The 14,269-nt window shown below is 36.4% G+C and overlaps 2 protein-coding genes across 3 annotated transcripts in view; one reads left to right on the top strand and one right to left on the bottom strand.

Annotated features, from left to right (window-relative positions):
- LOC121388315 (katanin p80 WD40 repeat-containing subunit B1-like) overlaps nt 1-9,668 on the bottom strand; it is a 46,747-nt gene extending 37,079 nt beyond the window's left edge. For both annotated transcript variants that reach the window (XM_041519606.1, XM_041519605.1), the window contains exons 1-2: nt 9,529-9,668; nt 7,715-7,845 (exon numbers count right to left, since the gene is read on the bottom strand). In XM_041519606.1, the coding sequence (XP_041375540.1) occupies nt 7,715-7,845; nt 9,529-9,559 (162 nt within the window). In that variant the 5' untranslated portion in view covers nt 9,560-9,668. The remainder of the gene's footprint in view (nt 1-7,714; nt 7,846-9,528) is intronic.
- Nucleotides 9,669-9,822: 154 nt separating this feature from the next.
- LOC121388316 (UPF0598 protein CG30010-like) lies at nt 9,823-14,189 on the top strand. Its single transcript, XM_041519607.1, has 3 exons — nt 9,823-9,989; nt 11,792-11,840; nt 13,146-14,189. Exons 1-3 carry the CDS (start codon nt 9,828-9,830, stop codon nt 13,583-13,585), a joined length of 651 nt encoding a protein of 216 aa, XP_041375541.1. The 5' UTR covers nt 9,823-9,827; the 3' UTR covers nt 13,586-14,189.
- The last annotated feature ends 80 nt before the right edge of the window (nt 14,190-14,269 follow it).

The following is a 14,269-nucleotide window of genomic DNA, read 5'->3' on the forward strand; positions in this document are numbered from 1 at the left end:
TGGCAATTACTTAGGGTTATTTTTACCATTGCATTAACATTGTGGTAACTGAAATTATTTAGAGAATAACTAACGAGCTATGAGGAATTATGAATTATCCGTCTTCAGTGAATGAATGTTGTAAACCCAAGCCTTTGGCTTATGAAAATATACCATTTCATGTTTATGAAACAAATGAGTCCATTTGTTTTTGAAAATCTTTGTAGATCGTATAACATATGTTTAATCTGACTCATGGATGGAAACATTATATGAATGAAAGTGAAGTTCCGGCCATGGCAAGCAACCAACCAAACGTCGTGATTTTTAAGTGGCTGTAAAAGCAATCTGCACACTGTGCAGAGATCGAAAAAATATTACCCTGTATATTTGAGCCCATATGAGTAATAAATTATAATACTGCGAAATAGCGATTGTATCGGTAGCTTAGCATAAAAAAATTCACTTAGTGGACAGAAATGTGAGTATACTGGTTAAACTAAATTAACAAGACTTAAGAGTACCGGTGAGGTACATGATACGTCCATCAGGAGTTTGATGGAAAATCATATCTATATTAATGAATATGTTATATATAATATAGAATAACAATTACAAACTTGTCATCTTGGATCTTATTCATACACAGAAATTTAATCAGTCATGAAAATCAGCAGGTAGATACATGTAACACATTATTGCATTTCAATGTATTTTCATGCTTATATCCAATTAAGATTCAAGCATGCTGTCCTGGGCACAACCTCAGCTATCTGGGCTGTCTGTCTAGAACAGTCAGTCAGTGTTTAGTTGTTTGTGGTCAGCGAGAGAAATCAGTGTAGAGGCCTTACACTTCACCACTGACCCATTAAAATGTGCTGGATGGAGGCTGGTACTGTGGTACGAACCTAGTACCTACCAGTCTTAAGACCAATGGCTTAACTACAGGCCCGTAGGACGGATTTTCAAAGTGGAGGGGCTCATTTTTATGGTGGTTTCCGTATTAGCATTATAAGACATTTTGAAGTCCCGAAATAAAAACTGCCCCCCCCCCCCCCCCCCCCCCCCCCCGGCTCCTACGGGCCTGAACTACCATACCATGAGATCATTAGATAACACAATGTTGAGAACCAGAAATTCCATGGGTCAAAACAAGAAATTTCATGGGTCAAAGTTTCTGCCAAAGAGTAAAATTTTTGCAGATTAAATTTTTTAAAGTTAACCTTTTGAAAGAATTAACTCTTATCATTTATGTATGATTTTCTTAACCCTAAACCTAACCCACTTTCTTTCTAGGAGAAGCCCCTTATGCCCCCTAGCAACTCGGGTTGCATTCAGCACACACATTGTAAATATTCAATTTCATAGTGTCATACCCAAAAATTTCATTCTGGCAGAAACACTGGGGATGAATACACTTATTTATAACACAAGATTATTAAAAGTGATTTTATTGACAATGGCACGTGTATGTAGATCCTGACATAAATGTCAATTCATGGGTCTAATTGGCAGCCGACCTCACTGATAAAAGGCTTATGTCAACCAAGATGACCTTCCTGGTATGCTGTTTAACACACAGACCATGTATGTAATAAACAACATACTCCAATTGCAGGTAATATAAACACTGTATGGCTCACATACATGGTACCATATATAGCTAGATCCAGATAGTAGGAAGTATTGTTGTAATCTGGGGTGGGGTATATTTCCCAGACCAAAGAAGAATATAATTAATTTATGAAACACGACTATTTATATTTTACTCACAAAATTTATACCTGAAAACCAAGATCAATGTTTTAATTAAATAATGCATCATTCAAACAAAAACAGCAATTTTTGTCATATATGACGTAATACCCAAAATAAAATAGCAAGAATTATACAACTTTTATACCAAATTTTATCACGTTTTTATTGTAAATTACCTGTATATGCTGGTGTATTTAGACTTCTTTGTTATTCATTAATTACTTAAGAAAGAAGAAGGAAATGTTTTATTTAATGACGCATTCAACACATTTTATGTACGATTATATGACATTGGACATATTGTTAAGGAACACACATATTGAGAGAAAACCTTCTGTCGTCACCTCATGGGCTACTCTTTTCAATTAGCAGCAAGGGATCTTTTATATGCACTATCCCGCAGACAGGATAGTACATACCACGGCCTTTGTTACACCAGTTGTGGAGCACTGGCTGGAACGAGAAATAGCCCAATGGGGCCACTGACGGGAATCGATCCTAGATTGATCGTGCATCCGACAAGCGCTGTACCACTGAGCTACATCCCGCCCCCTCATTAATTACTAATTCATTTAATAATTTGCTTACTTCATTATCTCTCCCATTTCATTTTAGCATACTAAATTTTTTAATAAATTAAATTTTAACTTACTCAAATTTATTAAATTTTTTAGTTGATGCATCAATAAGTTTACCTATGATTATTTTATATAATTTTTTTTAAATATTGTTTGTAAGTTAAAATACCAGGTAACATTTTGTTTAGTATCGCGTCGTGATTTGCTACACAAGTTTCAGAGATCGCTACACAATTTTAAAACATTAAACAATGACTAGAAATATCACTAATCAAGATTTTAAAAAGAAAATGTTCCCTGAATACATTTTATTACTGGAACTTGTCTCTTTACCAAAGGTCTACAGGCAAGGTGTGCACTGTTATTTTAGTGTGCACAAGAGTGTCCAGGGCTCACGTGAGTCGGTGTCGCCTTTTAAAAATAGTCACCACTTGCCTTGTGCACAATCACAGATGAATGGTGATGAACTTCAGGAACACCTATTCATAGCTAATAATTAAGTGCTGAGTGGCTAGATACCCATTCAGTCTGACATCTCCACTGTGTATCAATTAAGAAATCGTGCCTGTGGAATGCATCTGATTGCCTCTGGGTAATGTAAGCTTGACATTGGTAGATTTATTTAGTAGGACAATACTCTGCATGGTGTAGTAAGTAAATGAAAAGAGAAGACAAACTTGTTAGAGAATGAATTACAAACTTTTAAATTAGTGTTTTTAGTTACATTTAATTATTTCTGAAGAAGGCAAAATGTGGAAAGGTCATTTGTTTAAAAACTCAAGAGCACACATCCATCAATTAGCAATACAGATGGTAAAAAAAAAATTAAATTACAGACAGACTGTAAAAGTTTTACCTGTATTCAGAGGCCACTTGTTGTAAGTGGTCAGTTTTGACTACTCTTCTGTATGGCCACTTGAGACATATTTGACTGTACTTTGCCCTCTCAAAAGTTTGAGAGAGAAGTGACTTCACTCTATGATTTTGACCTTGTGTGAGGCATGGTGTATATACAGGTATATACATTTTAACTTTTTTCGCCACTAATTTTTGCATGCAAACATATATACATAATGTAGCATGACTCAGTGACAACTGACAGTATTGTTTCATCTAGCTTTTTCAGTATTCATATACATTATTAATAATATAAGTGTTGGGAATCAGTTAAAATTTCATAATTAATCATCAGTCATAATCAGTATGCACCAACCAATCAAGTTTTGATTATATACAAACTTAAAAATGATTTTCATATGGACATGTTGACCTTACAAAATGCTAGTTTGAGATTTAATACCTCAATTCAATATATGTTTTTGGTACATACAAAATCCAAAACCCCAGTACAATTTACATAATTCCATCATTTAAATTATAGAAACATTATAGTTAACCTTTCCTGTGATAATCGATTATGGATTTTTATAATCGATCATTACTGCAGTATATCAGTACAGGTCAACGGATCAATTTTTGTTGTAATTGATCATTGAAATACATCTAGTGTATAGTACTGGATATTTAAGCAGGGATTTATACTTGGGATAAATTTTCAGGCCACTGAATGATGCAGTACACCCGTTAAATTAATTTTTTATTTTTTTTTATTTTATTATTCCCATTTTTATTGACATGATATCCACACACAGATGTATACAGTACATATGATAAAAAGATCCACATGAAAAAAAACGAAGTAGCTAAGGAGATATTTAGCTAAGATCGAATATATGTGACTGACAATCAGACATACATGTATGAAAAATTCAAAACGAGACTAAGGACATAATAAGTATCCAAAAAAAGAAGAGAAGAAATACAATCTAGGTTTTAAATATATTGTGACAAACTGACCAAAATTTGATGAATTTATCATAGTTGCACGCGGAAAAAGCCACTGATTTTGTAACATAATAGTACTCCGTCAAATCTTTTTGGATCCATTTCAAACTGGGTACATATGCATTAAAATGACTTTTAAATATTACGTGTTTTGTAACGAGTACAATGGCATTAATGGGATCATTATTTCTAGTTTTAAAGTCCAAAATTACATTTTCTTTATTAAATTTAATATTGCTACCCATTTTTACATTAATCCAGTTCTGAATATCATTCCAAATTGAGTTGACTAAAGTGCATTCCCAAAATAAATAGGTAATTGTACCAAGTTCTAAATTACAAAAATTACACTTGGGACAAGAAATATAACCAATTTTATAAATGAAGGTATTAACAGGAAGTATATTATGAATTATTTTAAACTGAAACCAGCGCAATTCACTACTATCAGTACAGCATAAAGAATTTTTTTTTTTTTTTTTCCAATCAGAATCTGAAAAAGTACAATTAAAAATGTTTTCCCATTTTAAATTGTATCCGATTTTGAGAATGACGAATTTAGTAAAGTATTATAATAATGTTTACTTCCTCTAACTGTTACATTTAACTTTCTAATATTATATGGTAATATGGGAAACGGCAGTTTATTTTTCAGTTCAACTTTACACAATTTAAAATATTGTTTTACCGCATTAATTACACCTTGATAAGTTAAAAAATTAGTATTGATATTAAAAACTAGTTTTAATTCATTGTAAGTTAAAAATTTACCTCTTTCGTTAACTAAATCATTAATAAATTTTATCCCTCCCTCAAACCAATCTCTATAGAATATTGAATTTCCATTTATTTTTATGTCATTATTATTCCAGATATATTCTGACAGTATCTCTTCAAATACTGAGTTTGATTTGCATTTTTTAAGATATGTTCCCCATGCTGTTAATATTTCTTTCCAAAAATAATTATAAATATATTGACAGTGTTTTCCTATTTCTTCAGAGTCAAAATCCATTATATTAGCTAAACATTTATACTCATAAATAATCAATCCCTTCCATTTAGAGTCGGTGATAACTAATCTTCTAATCCAAGCAATTTTGTGTGCTTTAATAAATTCTTTGACTATTGTAACTTTAATACCACCATCTTTCATATTTTTTGACATTTGAATACGCTTAATTTTATCAGGTTCCCCATTCATATGAAAGAAAAAAACTGTCTCTGTAGTAGTTGAATATCGTCATCTGGTGGATTAGGAAGGGTTGAAATTAGATGATTTAATTTTGGTAAAATAAGACTCTTTAATATTATATTTCTCCCTAATGGTGTTAAAGTTCTACTAGACCAAATTTTTAACAAATTCTTTATTGAGTTTAATTTATTCTTATAATTAATCTGTACCATAATTTCTAAGTCAATATAAAATTTTATACCTAATAAATCAAACGTGTGTGTCCAATCAAATTTCCATTCTTTACATAATTTGTATCTACTCCTCTTCTTAGAACCTATCCATATTAACTTAGTTTTCTCCACATTAACTTTAAGGCCCGAAAATCTCGCATAAATCTCCAATACATTTAGAACTCCATAGAGGATTTTTTCTGTTCCATCTAAAAGTACTGTTGTGTCGTCTGCAAATTGAGTTAATAAAAATTCTATATTTCCAATTGTTAAACCTTTTATATTATTTTTGGTTTTTAACATCCTATTAAGAATCTCACCACAAATGAGAAATATATATGGAGAATTTAAATTAAATTAATTTATTACGACAGACATAATTAAAAATACTCTTCAAAAGAAGAAACGCAAAACCACATTGTCGTAACATTTGGAGAATTGATTTAATTATTGAATGGTGAGTCCGATAATTACCAAATGTTGGAGGATTGTTCACAATTCACTCTAGTCCATTGTGAGTAAGTGATAGGACACACCACCAAGGTCAAGGTCATCTGGAGTCAATACCGGGTGTGGCCTCCGCGTGTGTTGACAACTGCCTGGCACCGCCTGCCCATTGAAGCAACCAGAGTACGGATGACGTCCCGGGGGATGGTGGCCCACTCGGCCTGCAAGGCTGCTGCCAGCTCGGGCAGGGTCTGGGGCTGTGGTTGTCGCTGTCGGAGGCGTCGGTCCAACTCGTCCCATAGATGCTCAATTGGGTTCAAATCCGGTGATATCGATGGCCAAGGAAGGACATTAATGTTGTTGTTCTGTAGGAAAGCCGTTGTGAGACGTGCTGTGTGAGGCCTGGCGTTGTCATGTTGGAACACTGCGTTGGCGTTGGCCATAACTGGAACGATGTGTGGCCGGAGGATCTGGTCAATGTAGCCCTGTGCATTCAGGTTGCCCTGCACGTGGACCAGGTCAGTTCTGCCAGTGTGTGAGATGGCTGCCCACACCATGACACTACCCCCGCCGAATCTGTCCACTTCCTGCACGCAGTTTGCCGCATAACGTTCACCACGACGCCTATACACGCGACATCTTCCATCATGACGTCGGAGCAGAAATCGGGACTCGTCACTGAACCACACCTGTCTCCATCGCAGTTGAGGCCATTGTCGATGAATCTGGCACCACTGCAGTCGGAGTCGACGGTGTTGTGGTGTTAAGATGACACCTCGAACTGGACGTCTGGCACGAATTCCTACCTCACGTAGGCGGTTCCGTGCGGTCTGGTCGGATATCCTGCGCAAACCTGGTATTGCTGCGGCTGTGGAGGTGGCAGTAGTCAATCGTTCCCGAAGGTGGCGTACCCGGATGTAGCGGTCCTGCCCGGGGGTAGTGACCCGTGGTCGACCAGATCTAGTGAGGTCACGTGTTGATCCATGTTGCTGGTAACGGTCCCACAGTCTGGAGATGGTGCTTGGGGACACATGGAATGCCCTGGCAACGGCCGTTCTGGATTCGCCTGCGTCTAGTCGGCCGATGGCATTGTTTCTCTGCGGTTCACTGAGACGTGGCATGTCCTGGATTGTCAACTGTCGGCCAGATACAGAGGCCAGGCAAGCGAACACCCTGCACTTTTATACTGTCGGTGTTCATGTTGCACGTGCAGACAACGCACGTGCAGTGGTGACATGGTTTGCACGTGGCTGCGTTTTTGCGAATATTCACATTTTGGAACTTTATTGTACAGTAGCTGCGTTTTATCGAATGTAACCGTGGGAATGTGTTTGGGACATGCAATGACCTTATATTCACAAAGCATGAACCGGTAGGAAACATAAAATCGGAGTTATAACCCATTTGTACCCTTTTGCGTTTCTTTTTTTGAAGAGTATATATATTTTGGAAATTTTTAATACAGAAATTGTGAATTTTAAGTGCTACGTTCTTTTGAGGAGGGGCCTATGTTCGGACCCACAGAACGCCTGGATAAATCCCTGTTTAAGATGGTCAATAGTCATATTCTGAAAAGTCGCACTCAATCTAGCTGGCATAGACTAACTAAAAACGAAGTCAACCTCTACTGAAACAATTTGTGGTTAATACATCCACATTATCACATTCAATTCTTAAATGAACATGCACCCAAGACTAACCATAATGCAGTGAGGTTTTCCTGCTGCCCATAGATTGACTTTCCGGTCTTCTCCTCCGGTCACCATGACACGGCCAGATTTGTGACCCATGGCCAGACAGTGGACATCTGCCCCATGAGCTACAAACTCCTCTGAAAACAGACAAATGAAATGAAATTAAATACAAATGGAAATGTAATGTAGGTTAATTAGGTCTTGATCAGAAGGAAAAAACAGAAAATGTTGGTGGGTTGTAATTTGTATCACAAAGATTGTCTGCAAACTTCAAAGCTTATACCAAGACTGGAAATGCCTAGTTTGTACCAAAATATACCATAATATTGCAACTTTTGTCACAGAAAACATTTTGTCCAGTATCTCACCATGATTCACTATGAAACTTGTAAGTTTCAGAGATCACGACACAATTCTAAATGTTAAATAGTACTTACTTGCTAATATATTTTCAATCAACAATTATTGCTAATCAAAGTTTTGAAAAGAAAATATGAAACTGCATTATCAGTAGAGCTAGGAGTATATACTGTTTGGTATTGGTATCAATACCAATTTACCGTACAGAGCAAACATAAAAATACTGTAATTTAGTAAAGCACTATATGTAACAATATATCCGACAATCGCAAAATAGCTGAAAAGAAGAGCGAATGGGCATCATTCTTTTTCAGAATCGACTGAAAAAGAGATAAACCTTAAATGGGGCATGCAAACAAAGCCAAGAATACCAAAAAAACTGCTCCATATCGGTACTGTGTCAATACCGAATACTGAGGTAAATCACCCAAAAAATACTAATACCGAATCCTAGAATTTTAATATCAACCAACTCTACTTATCCGTTAGTTTATTCATTTGAATCCAGCGTTGCAGAAATGGAAAATATTTCACTAGCCATCTGGACCAGAACCAACTACAATGTACTAGCCCGTCAAGATTTCTACTAGTCTGCCAGCCCATAGATCGAAAGATTATTGTTTAACAATATTATATTATACACTTCAAATGATGGATTTAAATTTGATAACAACATTATTAATAACACTTGGTTGGCCAAGTGATCAATATCACATGGCAAACGAAATAAAAAAGACCCACCCACCACACCTTGATTAACAAAACAAGATCGCCCATCAGACTAGTAGTTATATTGTTTAACTCGTCCATCAAAATGTTTACTCGCATTTGGCGAGCAAGCGAGTACTTTTTGCACCCTTGGAATCTCATATTAAGTAATCACTTTTATCATTATTGAACTTAGTACTGAAATCATTATTAACAATGTCTTTGCTTAACTTACCTACATCCAAAAAACACTAATTTGTTTTGCTTTAAAATAATAAGTTTATTACAAAAGGTATACTTTAAAACTTGACTAATATCATCATATTGTCTATCTTTATTAACAACCCCTGCCCACGGCAATCAGCAATGCCGTGGAGTTTTTAATTCTACACGGCACTTTTTTGCCATGGACTATATTGATTAAGTTTTTTCAGTGGCATGTTTTTTTGCTGTGGACATTTTCTTAATTGTTGTTAGTGAATAGCAAGAGAGAGAGAGAGAGAGAGAGAGAGAGAGAGAGAGAGAGAGAGAGAGAGAGAGAGAGAGAGAGAGAGAGAGAGAGAGATAGGGAGAGGGTGTGAGAGAGGGGGGAGAGAGGGGGACAAGAGGGAGGTTTTATTGGTAATTCATATATCTTGATGTTATGCAAGCTGTCAATAACTTGAATAAGCAGATTTATTAAATTGACAAGAAAAAGAATGAACTACCAAGCTGAGCAAGCAGAAAAGTAACACCTAAATAATTATACTTACGAAGTTTCCATGATCTTTTTGTTTGAGCCATATTAAATCTAAACCACTTTAACGTCACGTGTATCTAACGTATTGTTTTATATGTCTGTACATTTGGACGGAAATTAGAAGAAATTTGACGGTTTATTTCACTACAACCATTTTCGTTCATGACTTCATGACTATGACCTAAACTTATATAAACAATATTTTGATTGGTGGAATCTGTCAAAAGTATCCAATAAATTGACGTGACACATTTGTCATACCGGAACAGGTGCTGTGGAGATGCGCAATAAACACTTCCGGTGTAAACAAAAATGGGATGCGTCAGATTGTTTTTTGGAAGATTGTGGCAAAAGAACGTTGGAAATAACTGTAAAAATCCTATGTCATGTTACAGATATGTACATTATGTACAAGGCCAGTCACCAGAACCTAGAATTAGAGAATACTTTTATTTTATTGATCACCAAGGACAGGTAAACGACATTACAAGGTCAAACTGTGTGGTTATGTTATGTAATTTCAAACTTCTAATCACCGCAAAACCAAATACCATGTATAATTAAAAGTGTTTTGTTGGTGTGTGTGGTGGAGGTCATGATGTGGATCATACTTTTTGGGAAAAACGTCCGAACGTTCCAACATGCATGCTAATACTATCACTAACCCTAACCCTAAGCCTGAATGAAATGAATGCTAAAACGTTTGGAAGTCTTGCCCACTTTTGTTTACATGGTGTTTGGGGTTGCAGTGAAAAAGAGAGAAATTAATATGTATTAAGTTGTAAAATAACTGAGGGAATGACATGAATCATTGAATGCTGGTAATCTCACCCGGAAGCAGCTTGCCCTCACCAGTTCGCTCCAACGGTTGGCCAACTCGCCCCCCAAAAGTTACCAACTCACTCCAGTGTTTGGTCAACTCTCCCCAATTTCAACTTTACTGACCATAACAAATGTTGACGATATCATTAAAAATGGTCTTATCAGTGTTCGAGACTAACATTTCAAAATTGCTATCCCACCTGAGAATTTAGTATCCCACTTAAATGAAATTCATAAATAACATCGTAACAAACTTGGACGACACTGTTCCCGTTCTCAGTCTATTGCTAAGCCGCAATCGACATCGCGGAATTCGTGAAATTTGCAAACAGAATCAGCAAAAAGATTTGCTGCATCTACTTTTGAGTAATACTGACAATATTGAGCAGTTTCTGACATTACTAATGATAAACATACCTACTTCAATTTTCTGCAGATGTGGAATAAATATCTCAAATAAAATTTTAAGGGAGGAAACAAAAACAATAGCGACTTAGCAGTTCCCAGTCTATTGCTACACCGCTATTGCTTCAGTGTAGCATTAGACTGGGTACAAGTTGGGGGAGATGTTGTTACGGCATAGCATTAGACTGGGTATGAGCTCGAAAATACTGTTAACTTTACCAGTAAATGACAACTTTCATTGTTTCAGCGAAAAATAAAAAGCAGGATTAAAAAACCAACAACATTATATGGTATCACGGTGGGATACAAGGTTCTTGAAATCTGGTATCCAAACTAAAATTCTGGTATCCCCAGGATATCGGGATACTGTTAATCTCAAACACTGGTCTTATATTGGGAAAGTCCTAATATTGTATATACAATAATCTTATTATATAATAATGATGCTGTACAGTTTGATGGTGTATTTTATATAATTATTCTCTGTCTTGACTATTGACCTTTATAAACTTAAGGTATTACAATGAATTGTTTATTAGTCTGTAGGCCTACCTGTAATTAGTGTATGTACAATAGATGACATTGTCTTGAAGATCACAGGTGGTTTTTTAGGAATGTCCTCTTCTTGGTTATTTTACTGTTCAAAGCAGGACAGTTATGAACAAGTACTGGAGTAGTGCTTTAATTTTCCTCTCTTTTTTTCTAAAGTTTTGCCATGGGTAAAAACACCATCAAATGTAATATAATAATTTACGTTAACTTTGAACATAATAAAGTGCATTTGGGGCAAGTTAACCAACCACTGGGGCGACTTGGTAACATTTGTGGGTGAGCTGACCAGTGTGGGGTGAGTTGGTTTTGGGGAGAGTTGACCTACTCCCAATGTCATTACTAAATCAATTTTAATACATAGAAGTCATTTGTATTTCTCAAAGTTTCTAAGTTGACCCTACTGAAATTGATGTGTGATATGTCATAATAGCAAATTTCTCATAATACCTGCCTGTTGCGAATGTTAACATCTCATTTTATAAAGTTCATTTTTTCAGTTATTTCTTGATGACTGCAGGATGAAGAATTTTACATCTTGCTTTAAAGGTAAATCATTATCAGATTACTAGTCCCTTACCAGTCCAACTGGAGGGGACTATAGGGTTTGTATCCATCTGTCTATTTGTCTGTCCTACATATGGTTTTTCAGACTTTTCTTTCATAATGTCTCAAGATACTGAGCTGATGTGCAGGGTTCAAATTTTACTAAGGCAACAGTGGCAAATGCCTTGGTTTCCCTCATTACTTGCCATTCTGCCAAAAATATTTGAGTGGTCAGCAGCAAGTGAAATGCTATGGTGCCCTACCTGGTTTGCCATCTTGACCTTTTCATTTATTCCAGATGGTGTATATAAGAAATAGTAAAACTATCATTTGCAATATGATCAAATGCATCTATATCCAACAAGCTGCACATCCGCCCGCTACCTACCCTGGTCAGGCTGCTGGTGTTCTCTTGCACTTGCTAGTGTGGGCTGTTCCTCCTCCCACCCACCTCAAACCCTTTCCTGTCCTGGGCGGAGGAGCAGGCATGGGTCGGCACTTGCATTCATGACAGGCGTGTGCTACAACACTTTGCTCCAAATGTGCATGTTAAGCCCTATGACCTGATCTGACCTGAACAAATTGCACAGGCTAGAGCCCAAGGCATCAGGGTGAAATAGTTTTGTCTGATCAAACTTGATAGACTAAAAGTTGTACCCATATTTTGAAGGTAGTTTGTCTTGGTTCCCCTATAACAAGTCTTGGTGCCCTTATGTCTAATATTAAACCAAATGCAACACTTGTTGTGCCCCTCAAAAATTAAAAATCGACTATGTAAATGTAAACATGTAGAGTTACAGATTAGGTTAGTCTCGTGTGGCGGGATTTAGATCAGTCGGTTGAGTGCTGGCCTGAGGTGCTTGCATCGCAGTATCAAACCACCTCGGTGGATCTGTTCAACTGATTGGTTATTGTTCTCATTCCATACAGTGCACCACAACTGATCAAAGGCCGTGGTATGTGCTTTCCTGTCTGTAGGAAAGTGCATATAAAAGATCCCTTGCTGCTAATGGAAAAATGTAGGTTTCCTCTGATGACGAGTCAGAATTACCAAATGTGTGACATCCAGTAGCTGATAGATTAATTATTCAATGTGCACTAGTGGTGTCGTTATACAAAACAAACCTTTTGAGTTCCATGAGGATTTGCCCATTTGACAGAGTTATGTCCCTTGAACTTAGACGATATCACATTCATCAGTTTTCTCGACTTTTCTTTACATTCGGGTTATCTGCTTGAAATTAGTTCATAGCATTGAAAGTGTTAATACGTAAAGATCCTTTTAAATGCTACTCTTTTTTGTTTCAGAGAAGAAGTTTCTTGCCTTTTTTTTCACTCGACTGAAAATCAACTACATGGATCGGTACACCGAATTTCCATACCTCTCTCCGTGTGGGCGTGAACGTAATTTTATTCGATGTGACGATCGCCCTATTGTTTACACAAGTATTATTCCTTCAGATGATTCGAACACCCCCGATCGCCTGTCATACGGTGGAGCTGGAGAGCTTCTCACCATCCCGTTCGAACCACACAAGGTTTGCATGCTCACTCATTCTGGAAGGATATATTACCCAGCACAGCCGAAGCAAGGAGATGTGGGATTGATCAAGTCTAATATGGCCATTGAACTGAGCAAATATTTCGACTTCGAAAATGGTGAGATGAACCCACCCACTCATTTTACGTGGAAAGGTGTTCGACACACTCTAAGCAATGAATTGTTACCACTGATGGAAAATGGATAAAATTTAAGTTTTGTCATTAAAAAAATTAACGTGTCCCTGTGTAACAAAAATACAGGGCATGTGTTTAAATTAAACTGGTTTTTATAGTTCAATATAGAATTTTAACATTTGAAATAATCATCTTGGGCAAGCATATGGTGGGGGTTTTCAGTCCTTGGATTGTAGGGCTTCCAGAAGTGACAACATGGCAAGCACGTAGGAACAATATCCCATTTTGGGAGGAGGGTCAAAATCTCTAGTAATAGGGGTCACAGCACCTAAAGTACTAATCAAAATTATACCCAGGTGATTTTCCAGTCTTATATATTATTTATGAAAACCATAAAACGGTGTCAGTATTACCACGACCTGTTATGGTATTCAAACAACAGGTACCTAAAATGACAATAAATGACCTGTTATAGATAGAAATATGAGATTTATTTGCAATTTTACTGCAAAACATATGTAATATGAAACAGACTATAACACCCAGTTTGATATTGAACACACCTGAGACCACCTCTCTGCTTAGCTTAGTACTTGTGACTTGACCTGTCAAGTGTAATCAATATAAACCTGGGTGTTATAGTCTGTTCCAAATTACATAGGTTTTGCAGTAAAATTGTAAATAAATCTCATATTTCTATCTGTAACAGGTCATTTATTGTCATTTTAGGTACCGGTTGTTTGAATACCATAACA

Source organism: Gigantopelta aegis, chromosome 14 (assembly GCF_016097555.1).
Source record: "Gigantopelta aegis isolate Gae_Host chromosome 14, Gae_host_genome, whole genome shotgun sequence".
NCBI lineage: Eukaryota > Metazoa > Mollusca > Gastropoda > Neomphalida > Peltospiridae > Gigantopelta > Gigantopelta aegis.

Bases quoted from the DNA above. Each gene is read 5' to 3' on its own strand.
- LOC121388316 (XM_041519607.1), top strand. From the start codon at position 9,828: ATGGGATGCGTCAGATTGTTTTTTGGAAGATTGTGGCAAAAGAACGTT. The intron at 9,990-11,791 runs GTAAACGACATT...TCATTTTTTCAG, and splicing joins TTATTGATCACCAAGGACAG to TTATTTCTTGATGACTGCAG. The intron at 11,841-13,145 runs GTAAATCATTAT...TTTTTGTTTCAG, and splicing joins TTTTACATCTTGCTTTAAAG to AGAAGAAGTTTCTTGCCTTT.